The sequence below is a fragment of the Rhea americana genome, unplaced genomic scaffold (assembly GCF_003343005.1).
Source record: "Rhea americana isolate MKP2758 unplaced genomic scaffold, rheAme1 scaffold_321, whole genome shotgun sequence".
In the NCBI taxonomy this organism is placed as follows: Eukaryota; Metazoa; Chordata; class Aves; order Rheiformes; family Rheidae; genus Rhea; species Rhea americana.
This window is the reverse complement of record NW_028186448.1, coordinates 337,512-354,751: the sequence shown is the minus strand read 5'-3', so window position 1 is coordinate 354,751 and position 17,240 is coordinate 337,512. Positions and strand designations below refer to the sequence as shown.

Genomic DNA, 17,240 nt, shown 5'->3' with positions numbered 1-17,240 from the left:
TAATACTCTGACAATATACAACTACTTTTTACCATATASAAAGACTGTCTAACTGTGCATGACCTCATTTTTGATAATAGTATTTACTTTATTGTATTTTTAATGTTTAAGTTACAATAGTGCTGAGAGATCCTGAGCAGCTTGCGTGGAAGAAACAACATGCCCAAGAGGGATTAGCAGACAGACATGGAAGCTGAGTATCCTTAAACCTTTGAAAGCCTGCCCAATCCTTTTATGAGGAAAACTTCCTTTTGTACCAAAGCACAAGAAGCAAGCTCTTTCTTTGTAAGAGTGTCCATTCAGTCATATTTGGACAAAAAGTTAATAACATGATACTTAACAGTTTGGAGATGAGAAAAAACACCACCTCTGTGGAAGGTAACAAAAAATATAAAGATACAAATGCCTTGGGAGAAAAACAAAACAAAAACAAAAAAAAGAAATTGAGAAATGGGAAGTTGGACTGTCATTGCTTAAGCAACACACCTACAGGGCACTCCCTATGCTCCAGGGGAGCTTTCTGTAACCWCTGGATCCTCCTGCACTACCTTTCAGGGATAATTATTCAAGGTGTAAAATGAATCCTGCAAAAAAAGGTATACACAAGATGGAACTGTCACCCCAGGGCACTTTGGGCACAAGGCCAACAGATATCCAGAAGATGGTAAAGAAGGGACATACTGTGAGTACTGGGCACATTTKTGTTATTAATTAAAATGGTATTTTTTCTTTCAAATAATAATTCAAGAGGATCCACCTTCATCTCCACTTGAAGACTCACCTAATGCTTATCTTCCTCATGCTCAGATGGACACACAAGAGCAACGCTGGCCAGCTCAGTGCAGCTTTCCTGTCCTCCCCCAGCTCAGCACAGCCATTTCCTCAGCCAAGGGGGTTACACTGCGGCAGCAAGAGGCCAGCGGAGGCCAGGCCAACTCTCACTCCTCCTCTGACAACCCCCTCCTCAGCCCCCACTCAACAGCCACCATCTTGAAGCACCACTACCCCCAACCTGCAAGGAAGGGCAGGAGGCAAGATGGAGAACAGGCCTCTTCACCAGCCAATCAGAGCTGCCCCAGAGCAGCCCCTCCCCACAAACACACCCAATGAGCATTCACAGCTGGATGCCCTGGCTTCCCTCAGCCAATCASTTCCCACCACTCACTCACCAGCAGGCAGGCCTCCCTGGCAGAACTGTTGCCTCAGGCACCACCTCAGGCACCGCGGCYGCCATTTCGCAGCTGGAGAGCCACGGCCTGGCACAGCAGCCACCATTTCACAGCTGGAGAGCGATGGTCTGGCCGCCCTCTTCCACTCCCCCGGGCAAGRAAAGGTGGCAGCACTGGAAATGCCACCTACTGACGCTGCTCCCTCCCTCGACGCCGCTGCCACTTGACTGGAAAGAGCRACAAGACTGGAAAACAGAGCTCAGGCTAGTTCTCAGTTTATAAATTTTTATTAGCTGGATAGTGTACACAGTACTTACAGTTGCATCTATTAAAGACCAAAATACACTTGAAAAAATGCATCATATAAAAAAAATTATAAACTTTTAACTATATACAAACTTTGCCTTACATTACGCAAATCTCAGTACCCCCCCATTCACAAAGTAAGAATTTTTTTTTAAAACATGCAAAACCTTGAAGCCATTTAGCATCACTTGAGGACCATTTCCCACACCCCATTCCTTACACTTGTATAAAACTGATTTTTGATAGGTTCACTGCTCCAGTGCTCTCTGGGTCAATCGACCACATTTTACATTCTCCACTAGCCCATTCTTTTATCCTCATCGCTCTTATATGCACTTCCAAAGTGGAGTTTTTGCTCAAGTGTAGCCAATCCACATGAATTCTTATTTAATTACTAGAGGTTTGAACTTGGTGATGTTTCCAATTTCATAAATTTACCCGAGAAAATAAAGTGGACTTTTCTGATAACATGGTATTGACTGTTAACTCCAGTCTCACCAAGGAAACACTACTTTTAGAAGTGAATACACGTAACCCAAAGAAAATGAAACATATGACAGTAGCACTCAGGCTTTCACATCACTATTGAAAGTATAACGATAAGACTTCCTACGTAACACAAATCCATAGGTCTTAATACATATTCTACAACAACAGATCAGAGAACCTATATCTGAAGGACTTACTGGAGAAAAAAGTTCTAGATGTTTTGAAGAAGTTTACRAGAAAACAAGTAATTACTCAGTTAAAAAAAAAAAAAAAATCAGAGAAATAATCTCTGCTTCCCTAACTTCCAACTGTCAGAGGGGGGTCTTCAGGACAGAGATTAGCTGTCAGTTGAAGAGCAGTAATGTTATGGAGATGCTGTCTTACTCCAGCACATGAATACTCTAGACAGACAAAATGTACAGATGCTCTTAAAAAGTATTTACAATAATGCTGTAAATTCATCTAAAGCAGAAGTTTCATTATTCCTTCACTAGAAGAGAGCTACATTTTTCCTGAAATGGGTGACCTCACAAGAAATGCTAGGTGAGGATTTCATAGTCGCCAACTGATGAAAGTAAGCACCATGCTCTAATTGGCCAGGTACTTTAAGGCGGAAGCAACCAAAGGCACCAAAGATGCCAGCAATGCAACAGAGGTAACCAAAAGCCTTTTGACTAATTAAAAAAATCCAAAAACTTAAAATGTAGTATTTGTGAACAGAGTATTAGATTACTAATAWAATTTAAGACAAAATAAAAAGGTTCCTTTATCTGCATGTCAAGAACTAGACTTCCACTTCCCCCCATAGCTGCAGGTGTCACTTGTGTGTAGAACAGCTTCTTGCTCAGCTTTAAGTTGCAATGTCAACTATGGTAACGCTATATGAAACTAAAAATTCAGCAGGGGAGATCCTGAACTTAATTTAGGAAATCCAACTGACTAAATACATATCCCAAATCTGCATTTCTTCTTTGTACTTTCAGTGGCAAGAGTCGATGTACCTTCACAAATGGCTGACTTAACATTGCCTTCCTTAGCATCTAGGAAGGCATATTCTCCCTCCTAGAATGCAGCATCAAACATTTCTCCCCTTTTCTGCTTCCTCCTCTTGCATTCTTTCCCATCTGCTTTTACTCTTTTAGGTTTAGTATTTGTCTTTTATTCAAACTAAATAGAAGTTTGGTGGCTCTGTTTTTTATACCCTTCCAGCCTTTTATCATGTACTATTTTGTCCTCCATTCTGCACAAACTGTAGCTTTAGCTTTCAGGGAATGGAAAAATATATATATATTACCAGTATTTTCTCCCTTCTGTCTTTTTCCAAGGTGCATTTCTTTGTCACCTTAAACAGATTTCACTGAATTTAAACTAGCCTTGCAACCTTTGGCTGTTTTCCTCAGTAAAACATCTCCCTCTGCTATATTCCCTTTGCAGGTTCATAATCAAATCCCTCAATCATGAAGCCTGGCCATGCTTCCAAGTCCATACTTAACTACAGTGATATAGTTCTAATTGCAGAACACAAAAATTGAAAGAGACTATAGCATGCAGGTGATATGCAGCCAGTCCACATAACTCATTCAAGGTGGGAGGAAACAGACATGGAAAGATGCACGTTATCACCTGTTAGAAGGCTTAAGAACCACAGGGTCCACTGCCAAATTTCAAGTCAGTAAGAATGGACTAAGTTTGAAATATGTAATTAGCTACTGAATTAAAGACAAAAGGTACGTTTATTAATCCAGAAGCCAGCTAGAAGTCATAAAAAATGCCTTTTTAAAAAGCAAGCATTTTTTCCTCGTTCTTTAAGTGCCGCTTTTATCTAAAAGAGGGTATTCTGTAAAGAGCCTGAAAGGTTCATCAATATCTGCCTTCAATTGTTTAACAGTCATTCAATTACATCAAGATGAGCTGAGTTGAATTGTCCAGTGTTTCTGGTGTCATAAAACAATCTCTCGCTCTGTACGATCAGAGAATTGTAGAACTAATACCAAGAAACACAGTAATGAAGATGGTCAAGTCCTATCACTCTGAGATTGCAGATTATTATTTCTTTTGGAGAAACCAAGCACCACACTTGCAAGTTAGAAGGAAGATTAAAAGAAATTATTTAGAAGAGACCCACTTAGAAGTTTTGATCCTTTTTATAGTAGCATCTGCTTTTCTTCCAAAGTGTCAATTACTGGCAATAAACATATCAAAAAACACATACACAGATTGCTTTTCTAATTACATTTTTATACTCCCATCAGTGTCCCTCTCCCCATTTGTTCCTAGGAACGAATATGCAATATATCAAGCCTTGTAATAATCTTGAACTATTTCTATCATTTTGACTGGATGGCTGAACTTTTCCCAGAGAAAAGCTTGCTGTTTACATATTTCACAGGATGGAGCTTAAAAGAACCCCCTTCAGTTTTGCCAGTTTCAGAAGTGCAAATGCAACAGCAATGAACAGTTCAGTTGATAGTAAGTCCAAAGTTTTAAAGAGTGCATGTAAATAACAAGTCTCTACTGGGAAAACAAAGCACTGTGGTGAAGCCATGTCAGTGCTGGTTGCTATAAACTGGATTATGTCTCTGTACAGAAGGTTCGTAACTCCACAACAGGTCTTTGCTGGCCCTGCTTCAGCATGCCAGAGTTATTGCTGATCATCAAGTCAGTGGCACTCTCTCCCATGGCCAATCTTAATTCTTAATGCAAGAGATATTAAAAAAAAAAAAAAAAAAAAAGAGGCATGAACAGTCAGACTTTGAAATCCCTGCGCCGGATCAGAAGAGTATACCAATGAAGTCATTAAGTTTCTATTTGTTGTGTCCACTGCAGTTAAAATCTCAGCCGCATACTGAAAAAGTGGTGTTTGTTCTGTAGAAAAGGATAGGCTGTGATATGGTGACTGTCCCATTGAGAGACTTGCTTGACACACTGGTAAGGTAGGACAGACTTGTAGAAGGGACAGGAACTTTTTTCCAGTTATTTTTTTCTTTAAGTTGTGGTTAAGAAACTCTTATCATCTGTGTCATTGCTTCTTCATTGGCCTGAGATGGATCCTACAGATGCAAAATACGTACAGTGTTGTAACTTCAGCATTTTTCCATATCAGCACAGAATCATGCACTACTCCCTCCCTTGATCTCTGAACATGTTACATTTTTAACTAGGTTTTATAGGTGAGTAGAAGAGAATTAAGTTATATAAATTGTAATAGCTCCTAAGAATGTTTTGTTTCTGCTGTTTGGGAACACCTAGTATGGACTGGTGTAGTATTTGGGAAGGATTTCACTTCRGAATAAGAGCCACAGGAATACATTAAAGCACTAATGGACAACAGCACTTGCTATTTCTGTTCTGCTCTCTCCTTTGAAAATCTTGCACTTTTTCTTAAAACAATATGCAACTAAGAATCAAATATTCACATTTTTTAATTTTTCATCAGATGCAAGGTAAGTTGTCTCTACCTTTAATTCAAGTCCTAAGAGAAGACTTAGTGTTATTCAATCAAAAAGAATGAGTTGTGTTTCTTAGGACAAACAACAAATACAAGCATTCCCCATTTGTAAAACAAAAGGAACACATTTCTACTAAAGTTACTTTAACTTCTCGAGGCAAATAGATGCCTGTTCTCTTTAAGAAGTAAGAGATAAGGTTTCTTTGCAATGCCTTAAATCCGGATGCAGAGGGGGACAAGGACCAGCAATCTTGCCCAAAAGAACAAAAACAGCAGAAAGACAACCCTAGAGTGTATTATAAAGAACTGAACGTGTCAGCTGTCTGAAGACCAAAGCTCTGCTTACCTGCATATGTGGACTATCTTTTTCCTTTGGTGAGAAGAAACGTCCACCTTCTCCCCGCTTCCTGGCCATGGCATGACGATGCCGAGATTCATGCAAGTATTTCTGTAACAATACAGAAGAAAAGGCTAATGAGAGACCAGCCTACTATTTCAAGTTCAATACTTCCAGTAAATGAGAACACGGAGGAAAGTTCCTGACCACTGAAAAAGCCTGCCCAGTGTTTCCAGTAAATGCCTTTTTGCAATATAATACACATACATTTATACATATATATTCAACAATTAGAAGCATGGAAAGTAAGCAGGATTGCCTCTAAGGTACTTAAAGGAATTACTCTGATGTAATTATGAATGAAAACAAAACAAAAAACAAAAAGAACACTTAGATTCCAATCCTCATCTTTTCAGCAGAAGTTTTCTATGTCTTTCTCATGCAGTAACCCTGTATTAGATCTGAGTTAGTCTCACCCTTCTTTCTTTGGGAATTTTTCCCTCGGCTTCAAGCTTAGCACGTGCTTGCCTCCTCTTTAGGATCCGGTGATACTGCTTAGCATTTACATAGAGTGGCTCTTCTTCAAGCATTTCTGCTCCAGGCAAAGGTATTCTCTGGATAGCTGGTACTGATCCAGCTCCAGGTACCATCTGTATAGAGGAGAATGTTTTTAGTACCTGTGGCTCAGAATATGAAGTGCATTCAAAAACTACTAAAYGCAAGAGCAAGTATAAAATGGGAAGTGTGTAACTTTTCTTCACATAATGCAATTCTACTTTAAGTTAAAAGTGGCAATAAATTTGGTCTCAAACCACAGAATAAATTTAAACAAATCAATTACACATAGCTCGTGCTTGCTTTTTTTCTGGTAATGGTAACATATCAATACAAAACACAGTCCAATGACCACATTACTGCTTCTTATACAGTTAGGCATAGAGGATATGCCTATCTCTTCCCTTTCTGTTTGGTTATCACTTATTTCATCTCTGTGATTATTTTCAAGCATTMCTTAAGCAAATACAATTATAGAACTGCTGACATCTAGTGGAGAWAAAAAATAAAACTCAAGTTAAAAATGCATCTCACTATAAAGAAATAAGAATTTGCTGAAAAAGCCTTCTTAAGAGTCACAAAAAGAAATACTAAGGCATCCTCAAGAAAGTAGTATTTTATTCAGGCATTTCAAACTTCTGCTTACCAATTAACAGCTTATTTTAAATCTCAGTTTCTAGATTTCTGAACTCCATAATGCAATATAGGAGAAAGTACAAAATACATACTTTACAGTAGGAAACAGGACATTAAAGCTAAAAACATATATTATTGAATTTTAAACTAATGATAGCCATAATAAGTTGCCATATTAAGTCAACATGGATCTCAAAAAATGGTTTGTGCACAGACTTCTTAAAGTTCAACCTTTAAACCATAGAAATTTAAGAACATACCATAACCATTCCCCCTGAATTGACGACATTTCCAGCAACTGGTAGTGTCACTGTCACGGTCCCTTGTCCACTGCTGGTTGTATTGGTGTTGGCTCCCGTTTGGACAATTTGTGCTCCAGCCAAACTGGCTGCTGGGATGGTGATCATGCCTGTAACAGGGACTGTAACTTTAAGAAAATAAAACACAAAAGAAAAAAAAAAACAAAAACATGCACACAGAAAGAAGGGAACACCATTAGTCCCACTTCTGTTTTCACTCATTCACCCTTCCATAACATGCCAAAGGATTTTAAAAAGTATTACAAATTATTAATTGTTATTATTTATTGCATCATCTGGTCCTCATACTTTTTTTTTTTTTTTTGAATTTTTGTCATCTGAACACTAATCCTAGCCAAAGATACGACATCACATATTCTAAGGCTGAAAAGCAAACTTAAATRTTTCTATTCTAATAGCCTTTGCCAAAGGAGAGAAGAATTTGTATTTTTCYGGGGAAAAGAACTTCAGTATTCAGTTTAAAAGCTGGTTGAATAATGTAAATATTTCTTCTTCCATTCACTATGCCAACCTTTGGCATGACAAAAATCATAGCACTGTCAGTACTGCATCTCAGYTTTTTCTTTGACAATAAATACAAGGTAGTGAACTTACAAAAGAGATATTAATACGTCATGATCGTTTTCACACTAAAGGTCATACCTTGTTGAAGAATGGTTCCATCAGCATTAACTGGCTGATAGACAATGGTCTGGCCTTCAGCTGTTTGCGCTACCTGTTGCCCTTGAACTGCTATTTGTTGCTGGGTCTAAACAAAACAAACAACACAGCAAACTTACAAATTGCTTACTTCCCAATTTTTACAATTCCTGTAAATTACACATAGTGTTTAAGGTAGTTCAGGTATGTATTTCTTTTGCTGTATTATCAGCGTAAAGAAATAGGATGGAACACAAACCAATCAAACTGTAGATTAAGCACTTGAACAAACTTATTTTAACAGTGTAGTATTTAGTATCAAAAACCTTCAAGCTCTAGGTTTTGTATCTCACTACGCTTATGTTAAAGGAAGGACTGTTCTGCTCAAAAATTTAATTTTGGTCCCGAACAGAAGAATCAACAGAAAACCAGGTATGACTAGATGATTTCACAAAATGTGGGAAATATAAAATTAGCAGTACTTCATGTCTTTAAACTTCAACATATAGACAAACAGCCGTGAACCAGTAATACAGAGAAACACAATTGATAAAAACATGCAGTCTACTTATTCTGCCCCAGGCTTATCTGTGAAAACACCACAAAAGTATTAATTTTATTCTCAAGTTCTTCTCAATATTAATAAATTCCTTTTTTTTTTTTCCTTTATACTTAACCACATCTTAAGTTATTTGTCAAGTTTCTCTTCCTGTTCCTCTCAAGAAAATCCTTTCATGCTGGTGCAGTTACCTGTGTCTGGCCAGCAGTAACTGCAGTCTGTGGCTGCTGTATAATGATCTGCTGGGTCTGGCCCTGCTGCCCCTGTACCTGCACAGCCTGCCCACCTTGAATCTGAATCTGACCTGGCTGGACCAACTGAATCTGTGGAAGAAAGAGTCAGAAAGGAACATTAACTATGCCTCCTGTTTCTCCCTCCTTGGCCTCAGCATTACCAAATCATCTCTGAAGATGATTTACTGTTGCCAAGAAAAAGCAAGCACTGGTTCTTCTCTTTTTCCATTTTAAACTGAAAAGAGGTCTAATTTATTCCTCTCTGTGACACAGCAATCACTGATACAAAAGCAGGCAGGACCATACAGAAAAGAGGAAATATGCTAGTGTCACCATGCCCTAGCAGTCTCCACTGCTTACACAATAAAACAGTCAAAAGAAATAAATTATTCACATGAAACTAGGAATAATAATACTTAAGTCAAAGAAAGAAAAAAGGACTGAGATTTAAGGTATCTATAGAGTGTTAATTATCCAGCATACAGAAGTATCCAATATATATATACACATGTATGCATATATATACATACAAACACATATACCAAATATTTTATTTATATAAAGACATATGTGTCTGTGTGTGTGTCTGTGTATACATACATAAGGGAGTATACACACATACATGCTTTCATATATAAAAATTATCTTCAGCTTTGCAGAGAAGCCTTTCCACCAATTTGGAACATTTCTTAGATTAAAAAAAATAAATAAAGAGGAACTGAAATATGTTTTGCGGATTCTGCTTAAAAATAAAGAAAAAGTTATAAGCTTTCCTCTAACAGATAGGCTGTACAGACCTTAACAGAAAGAATATAGTCTTTCAACAAAGGAAATATAAACAATCATTAAATAACCCTCTCAAAACACCACGACATCTGTGCCTTCCTCAACTGTGCTGAAGTTGATTCCTAAATCCCATTCTCAAATAACAAAACACTTTCATTACGACACTACTATAGCTTGAGGAACACGAATTGAGCACTTCCTTAAGTTTAAAAACTGCCTATTACATAAATGTTTCAAAATTATTATTTTTAATGAATCCATCATATATCCTTCTAACATTACTTTCTGTGTAATGGGAGAGTTTAAATTCAGCTCCAGCCATCATACATTAGATGAACTCAAATGCAAAAATTTAAGGAACTTTCATTAAAAAAAAAAAATCTCTTTAGTGAGCCATAAAATATAATAGCCAGTTAAATGCACAGAAAAGCTCTAGCTGTATTTTAATGGACTTCWTTTAAAAGGTTTGCACCATCCCATAAAAAATAAAATCAAATACAAAAGTAAGTTTAGTTTAATATTTAACATGTAGTTCACTGTGATAGTTCCATAGCTACAGAAGAACCATCTTTGTCCAGCCTATTTTAACAGTGCTCTGACAAATATACTCTATCTGACAAGGTAAAAACTCCATAGCTCATTCTTTGTGATCTATCTTTAATAAAATTAGAATCATCTCACCTGCTGCAGTCCCTGTGTTCCAGAAACGGGCACTTGCATGATTGTCTGGCCCTGACCCCCAGGCACTGCCTGCACCATGATCGGCTGACCAGTTGAGGTGATCAGCTGACCTCCGCTTACTTGTACCATTAATGGTTGACCCTGGACCTAGAAAACAGGAGAAAAACAAACAAACAAACAGAACAATGAAAAGAAGTCTGGTGACATGAAACCAAGAACAGAAGTGGCTACTACATGAGGCTAAATGCTTACCTATTTTAATGCAGTGACCAGAGAAACTGARCAACAGTCACTAAGCTAGTTTCATAATCAGCATCAAATATCTTCAGTTGCTAAAATTTTCTCCATGTGATGCTGCTGGATTTTGTAAACTATCTTTTTCTGYCACAGTCTAACCAAAACTTCCAAGTCTAATTTCAACAAAACATGAAATACGCAGATAAACTGTCTAGACACAGTACKATCTTCATGCACAGCCTGAGAGCAAACCAAAGTAAAAGAAACTTCATTATCCACAACACTATTATAAATCTTCAGTTGGAATTCTTAATGAGAAAAAGCTATAAATAAGTTATCCTGACAGAGATTCTGAAGTAGCTTCAACTCCCTCCAATTATATTCTTACATTTCCATTCCCTAACTGATATATAGTATGTGACATTCCTAAAGAAYCTTTTCATGGTTATGAAGTGAAATTATTAATGTAACAGCACACAAACTGTAGATTGGTAAGGAAGAGTCAATGAAGACCAGCAGCAACCACTTCCTGGACCCACAAGGTTTACAGAGAATTTATAAATTCAGCAGGATGCATTCAAAAGTCTCTGCAATCAGTCACTAGGAGAAAGGCCCATGAAATAAACTCCTCCATTAAAAAATCCTTGTCTGCCAAGCCCCAAACTCCCCAAAATATATCTTCGAAAAGACTATAGAAAAACCATACYTCTACAGTTTAAATGTAAAATTAGTCTTATGAATTAGGCAATCACTCTTTACCATGCTCTCCCTTATCTGGAAACTAAAACAGAACATGATAGAAAAGTCACTAAATTCCTGAGTTTTCTAYGTGAAAGCTTCAAGAGTATGCAATAGCCAAAGCTTACTCCACAATCCACCATCATTACAGAACACCGGTCAAACTAAACATCATTTTCAGTACATACTGAATTACCTAAAAAARAGTTTCACTTTGCATAGGTCAAAACCCATAGTGAATTATAGGCCAGCATATCTAAGGAAACAACTATAATACCTCAGTAATCAAGGCCCTGCATAGAATATTCTGTCTTTACAGGTCATCGAATACTCCTGCGAGACTGTTTGGTTCCGTCACTAACATAATCGGTAGTACTTGTTTTGAGTTACAACACAAGTAGAGAGATGTAAGCATGCTCATATCAGCCACAGAGAAGCACAGTCAGCAGTACAATATCCAATAAGTAGAAAGAAAAATGATAAATTCCAGGATTCTTGTTAATATATTAGAGCAAGCAAGAAAAAAAAAAAAGAAAGCAAACATCGCAGTATGGGACTAAGAGGCCACAGAGCCCCAAGCAATCCAAGTCAGACAGCTTTTTCTATTTTAACTCTGAACATAAAAAATGCTGTGTTCAATTTCACATCTGGCAATACCATTCTAGCCTCTCAGAACTTCCTTCTTCTGAAGAGTTTAAAAAGCAAATAAACAAATAAAATTGCTACAACTATCCAGGGTTATCAACTCCTTTTAAAAGCCTCCTACATGAGCTAATGAGATGAAGTTTGCAAGAGACAATACTTCATATTAAAACAAATCAGGGTTTGGAATAATCTTGCATTTCTTTCCAGTTTGTGACATATTTACTGTTATGATAAATGACTCTCCTGGATTTTCCTGTGTTGCCCGAATGTATGAAGGAAATCAGGTATCTCAATCCCACAGGATCTAGTAAGGTCCTCAGTTGCCTTTTCTAATTACAGATGAAGAAGTTTCACTCTTCAGGCTGGTGGTTACCCACTGCATTTCTGGCTTCTTTCCATGCAGTGTAGATAGAAAAATCCTATCACTTTGGATATCAGAAACCTCTTATTGTTGAAATTGTACAAAGTCTGTGGGTTGTATCTCTTGAGTTATCTGTCTGGACTGCAATAGGTTACTTCTTTTTGAGTTTGAGTTCCATTTTAATCACTATTCTCTTTCATAATTACAACAGCAGAAATTCATGAATACATTAGGGTTTCTAGCGTCCACTTGCGAGCCAACGAAAAGCTGTAACCTGTTCTTCATGACCAGCTAGCAGCAAAGCATAGCTGCTGTTGGCCACAAATTTTCCTGTCCCTGTTTCAAACCCTGGTAAAAACACAGCATTAGATATGTGGTGATGGGGGGAGTCATGCAGTGCTCACAAACACAATTAGAGAGATCACCACTACCTGGAGGGTCTGGACTTGCTGGCCTGAGGCGGATGCCACCTGGGCCTCAGTCTGCAACTGGACAGCAGTGACACCACCCTGCTGCTGGGAATAGGAACAGGAATAGCTTGAAACATGGAAATGCACAGCTCTGACAAGAGACAWCCACACTTTGCTGGAAAAGGATGAATTTAAAATTCATACATGCTGCACTTGGAACATAAGGTATGTGAATATGTTTAGCAAACCTAAGAATGGAATAGCAGCAAAACTGCATATGCATACTGACAGCTTCCACAACCCTAAACAAAAAATTAGCTACAGAGAACATGATAGATTATTTTTCAGAATTTTAAATCTTTGCTTTACAGTTTTACAATACTACTTTTCTGCTTGAGCTTCTTATTGTGAAGGGGTTCCAGATTTCTGTCTGATCTGTTAGTCATAATGAAGGCCATAAATTCCTTTATGTGCTGAACAGCAGTACAGATAACTACGGACTAAACTTCCTCTATGTCACCCCCMCATCAAAATATTCCACCACTGACCTTGAAGGACAATCTTGAGAATTTGAAAGAGCAGTTAAATATGAAAGCCTAGTCTATCTTTAGCCTCTTTAGTAAGAGTACCAAAATAATCTGTGTTAACTGCGTTAGCATTTTGGGAGATGAAGGACATCTCTAAAAGCTGTACTAGAATTGGCTGATTCAAAAGTTTCTCCTACAGTACAACACAAAGTGAGAACACATACTAAAACAAGTGAAGATATGTTTTTAGCTCCCCTCTACTTAAAAAATATCAATAAAATCAAGTATATTTGGTCACCCGCTGAAAGTAGTAGCACAATCTTTGACAATTCTTAATTTGTAATTTTTTTAACCTCAACTATAATCTTGTTCTTCCTGCAAGAGTTAACTTCCACTAAATTCAGCTGGAGAAGAATGCTGGTCCTGGTCTGTTCCCATCAAACAGACTGACAACAAAGCAAGCATAGTATCTTACTACAAATATAATCCACAGTGTGTCATTCATTTGCATGGCTTAAGCAAAGAAAATCCTCTTGTCCTGAACTAAAACAAACATCAGATGCAACAAACCAAAATTCAGCCACCAGACAACTCATCTGAAAATAGCAAATACACGAATGGGTGAAACAATATCAACAAAAATATTCAAGTCYTTTACATAAAAGCAGCTGTACTTGTCTGCACAGTGTAACATGTGAACTAAAAACCTCTTTTAGAAGGCATGCATCTAAAGTTGTTTTGTTGCAATTCCAATGATGWATGTTCATTCTGATTCATCTCTAGTAATAGGATTTCAATAAATACTTGTTTTGTGAAAGCTGGAGAAAGCCTCTATTTGCTTGGACAAAATTTACTTTAATTTTTAGGGAGGAATGTACATTATTCCTTGTGGACAACCAACTATTCAGATTAATATTCTGTTCCCTCCATTTTCAAGAAGGATTTCTTATTTTCCTCATGTCACTACCAGTTTAAGTCCCTACTCCACCAAAACTTGGTAACTTACAAACTGTAATTTTATTAATTTAGATTAAAAACACATTTACTCAGATTTCATTGACAAACAAGACCCACGATTAAGTGACAGAAGTTAGGTAAACACGCATCCAGACAGCATCATGAAGCATCCTGCTGGCTCTGTGGAACGCATTAGAGAAAAAAAAAAAGTACAAAAAGGTCTATAGCGAAACACTGGGAGTACCAGCTCACCCTTTATGATAACTTTCCATACCTGTTGCTGAATCTGTCCAGCCTGCACAACAATCTGCTCTGTRGAGCTGTTACTATTTGCTGTGTACTGTTCCATGTCTCTTCAGTTCCAACACTGTACTTGGTACACCTCYGTCTGTGTATCTGGCAAGAGAAGAAAAAAAGCATGTGATTATTTTCCCAAGGTTTCAAGATTAGTATTATCTTACAGTAACTGAAAAGCAAACCATCTACTGGCATTGAGATGACATGCCTTGGTCAAACCACACAGTAAGAACTGCCGTTTAATCAAGGACCTACCTCTTTCATAACACCACCTTATTTTCATTTAGTAACAGATATTTTAATTTGGGTAACACATAACTTGACTGAGAATCAGAAAGGACCTCAGTCTCAGTTCTGCCAGTAATCTGCAGCAAATCAAATAGTAGCTATGAACCTCTTTCTACTCTATGTCTGTTTTATCTCTTGAGTGCGCACACTCTGGGCTATGGGCAGTTGCCTGCTGTGATTGGGAGCGGTCCTCTGAAAAGCTCACAACATATTAAGTTTAAATGTAAAACCAAACTTTCTTTCAGGAATTCAACAAGGTTAAGTGAAATAGTCTCTCCTTCTCAGCTATGCAGCACTCCTTCCYCATGTCTCTCTCTTCTCCTCCCACTTTTGTGTATTTTGAAAATAGCCAGCAGACTTATTGCTTCCACCCTTTTACTACCTCGCCTTTCTTGGACCCTAGCCTAGACATATGAAGAATACACTGCTGAATTGAAATACTTAGTTCCATTACCTCTTTCTTCCCCACATTTCTTCTCCTCTTAACTAATCAACAAAGGAAGAATTCTTATCATTACTTTTAATGAGGAATTTGATTTATGCTATAACTGAAAAAGTACCTGTTTCACTAATGAAAAAGCAGTCTATGACCTTCATCTTCAATGTTTAAAGCAGTTAAAAAAAAAAAAAANAAAAAAAAAAAAAAAAAAAAAAAAAAAAAAAAAAAAAAAACAGGTCCCTTCAGCATTCAAAGAAATGCATATAACATTTAGTCACAACTCCCACTAACTGTAAAGGTTTTTGTGGCTACTACTGTAAAGACACCTCTCATACTTCCTAGTCTTTAATTTTAAAATATCCATTGTACTTAAGCCTTGCATTCATCTTAAGAACATTTCTTTTTTTAATTGAGCTATTCCTCACTAGGACGTAAGAAAACACTGTGTCTTTACATTTTGTTGATTTCTTGTACATTAAYACAAAATATTGTTTATCCACCAAAGATTAACCAATACGTATCAGGACAGATCAGAAGCAAGTGTATTATAGGATACATAATAGCCATAATAATGTAAACCTCCTCAATTCCTATCAGATATTTTGCTCAGAATTGAAATGTAACAATACTAATGCTGGAAACTGCAAAAATAATCTAAGWCACAGGAAAAAAAAAAGTGCTATATTTTCCTGCAATTTTAACCCTATCTTTGACCTGTTAGCAATAGTTTTCCACAGCCTGCCCAAATAACAGGAGATAAATATTCTTTCTGAACTTGATTCTGCCTGTCAGGGTTTTCATTGAGCACAGCATACTTATCTCTTCCCTAAAAGTCTGCTGGCCTGTCAGAAAACTGCTCCCACACTTCATTCTTTGTGGAAGCATTCCAATAGCAACTACAGGATGCCACTAAATTATTTTAGCCACAAGTTCTCTGGTTTTCCTAGCACCAYAACCAATAATTAAGTGCAGACCTACTTATACTCGGGAATACTTCTTCTCAGACCCCGACATCAAGCGCCTGTCTTGTTTATTTAAAATACTCATAGCATTGCAATCCTAACTCTGAAGAGTTGTAGGTAATCACAACCACAAATGGAAGATTTTACATGTGCTGGATCACAGCCCTCCACAGGATTACGTTTTGTTCTCTTCCTTGAAACAGAGTCAGTGTTGCTCTATCAAAGTTAAATTTTAAAGATCAGCGATGTACTCCAGTGACGGCACGCCCCTCCCATCTTACTAGAGAGCTCCCCCCACGCGCTTAACGACAGGCCCTTGTCTGGACTGGGCAGGACTTAGTGCTCTAGTTTTATCAGCATATATACATGTATGTATGTATGTATGTATRTATAYGTATATATTCATTTATATGGCATCCTAACAGCAACTACACCAACAGCTCCCTACACGGCTAAGCTGTCCTGAGACGGTACTCGTGCGATAATCTGTGCCAGAGCTCGAGTTAGCACGAAAGCATCATTTTAAACTATGTCACACCCTGAAGCAACATCACTAAGTGGCACAAGTTTCTAGGGCAGACCCTGCGAGCCTGCCCCTGCGATCGCTGTCCTCAAAGGACAGGGCACTCGCACAAAGCCAGGGACGCGGTTCCACCTAACCAAGAGCACAGGCCACAGCTTTATCTCCTGCTGCTGCACAGAAGACAGCACRACGTCTCCGCGTTCTGTTCCTGACCTCCTTATCAAACTCGCAAGTCAGGGATATCGCTCAGGGACGTTTTTATTTTACTGCAGAGTCACAGACGAGGATTTCCGCTGCGGGCAGAGGCCACGCAGGGGTGGACAAGGCAGTGCCCCGCCGAGGGGCACAGAGGTGACGCGGACGCCCCTCAGCCCCCCGAAGAGGCGGTTTCTCCTGCGCCGGGAGCGCGCTGCCGGCGGCATTTGGCGTCCARGTGCCCTTCGCGACGAGCGGGCACCCGGGGCGCGCTGCCCGGCGGAGGCGGCGACCTGCCCTCGGCGTCCGGCTGGCGGCTCCCCCCCGCCCGCGGCAGGGAAGGGGGGGGGGGGAGGAGGAGGAGGGGCAGCGCGGGCCGCCCGCGGCCCATCTGTCAGCGGGGCCGGCGGGGAAGCTCGCCCGCCCCTCTCCCCCCTCCCGGCCGCTCGAGGGCGGGGCCCTGCCGGCTCCCGTCCCAGCGGCCCCGCACGGGCAAGGCCGGG

General features: G+C 38.8%; 1 protein-coding gene across 10 annotated transcripts in view; it reads right to left on the bottom strand.

The window, feature by feature from the left end:
* Positions 1-1,428: 1,428 nt before the first annotated feature.
* Positions 1,429-17,240, bottom strand: part of NFYA (nuclear transcription factor Y subunit alpha) — a 16,338-nt gene continuing 526 nt past the window's right edge. The window contains exons 1-10 of one of the 10 annotated variants that reach the window (XM_085310608.1): positions 15,179-15,254; positions 14,308-14,429; positions 12,568-12,654; positions 10,159-10,305; positions 8,650-8,781; positions 7,903-8,008; positions 7,201-7,367; positions 6,226-6,399; positions 5,759-5,860; positions 1,429-5,014 (exon numbers count right to left, since the gene is read on the bottom strand). In XM_085310608.1, the coding sequence (XP_085166734.1) occupies positions 4,961-5,014; positions 5,759-5,860; positions 6,226-6,399; positions 7,201-7,367; positions 7,903-8,008; positions 8,650-8,781; positions 10,159-10,305; positions 12,568-12,654; positions 14,308-14,382 (1,044 nt within the window). In that variant the 5' untranslated portion in view covers positions 14,383-14,429; positions 15,179-15,254 and the 3' untranslated portion in view covers positions 1,429-4,960. Of the gene's footprint in view, positions 5,015-5,758; positions 5,861-6,225; positions 6,400-7,200; positions 7,368-7,902; positions 8,009-8,649; positions 8,782-10,158; positions 10,306-12,567; positions 12,655-14,307; positions 14,430-15,178; positions 15,255-17,240 lie in introns of those variants that run through there. The other 9 variants (XM_085310607.1, XM_085310610.1, XM_085310611.1 and 6 more) reach the window with 9 other exon arrangements.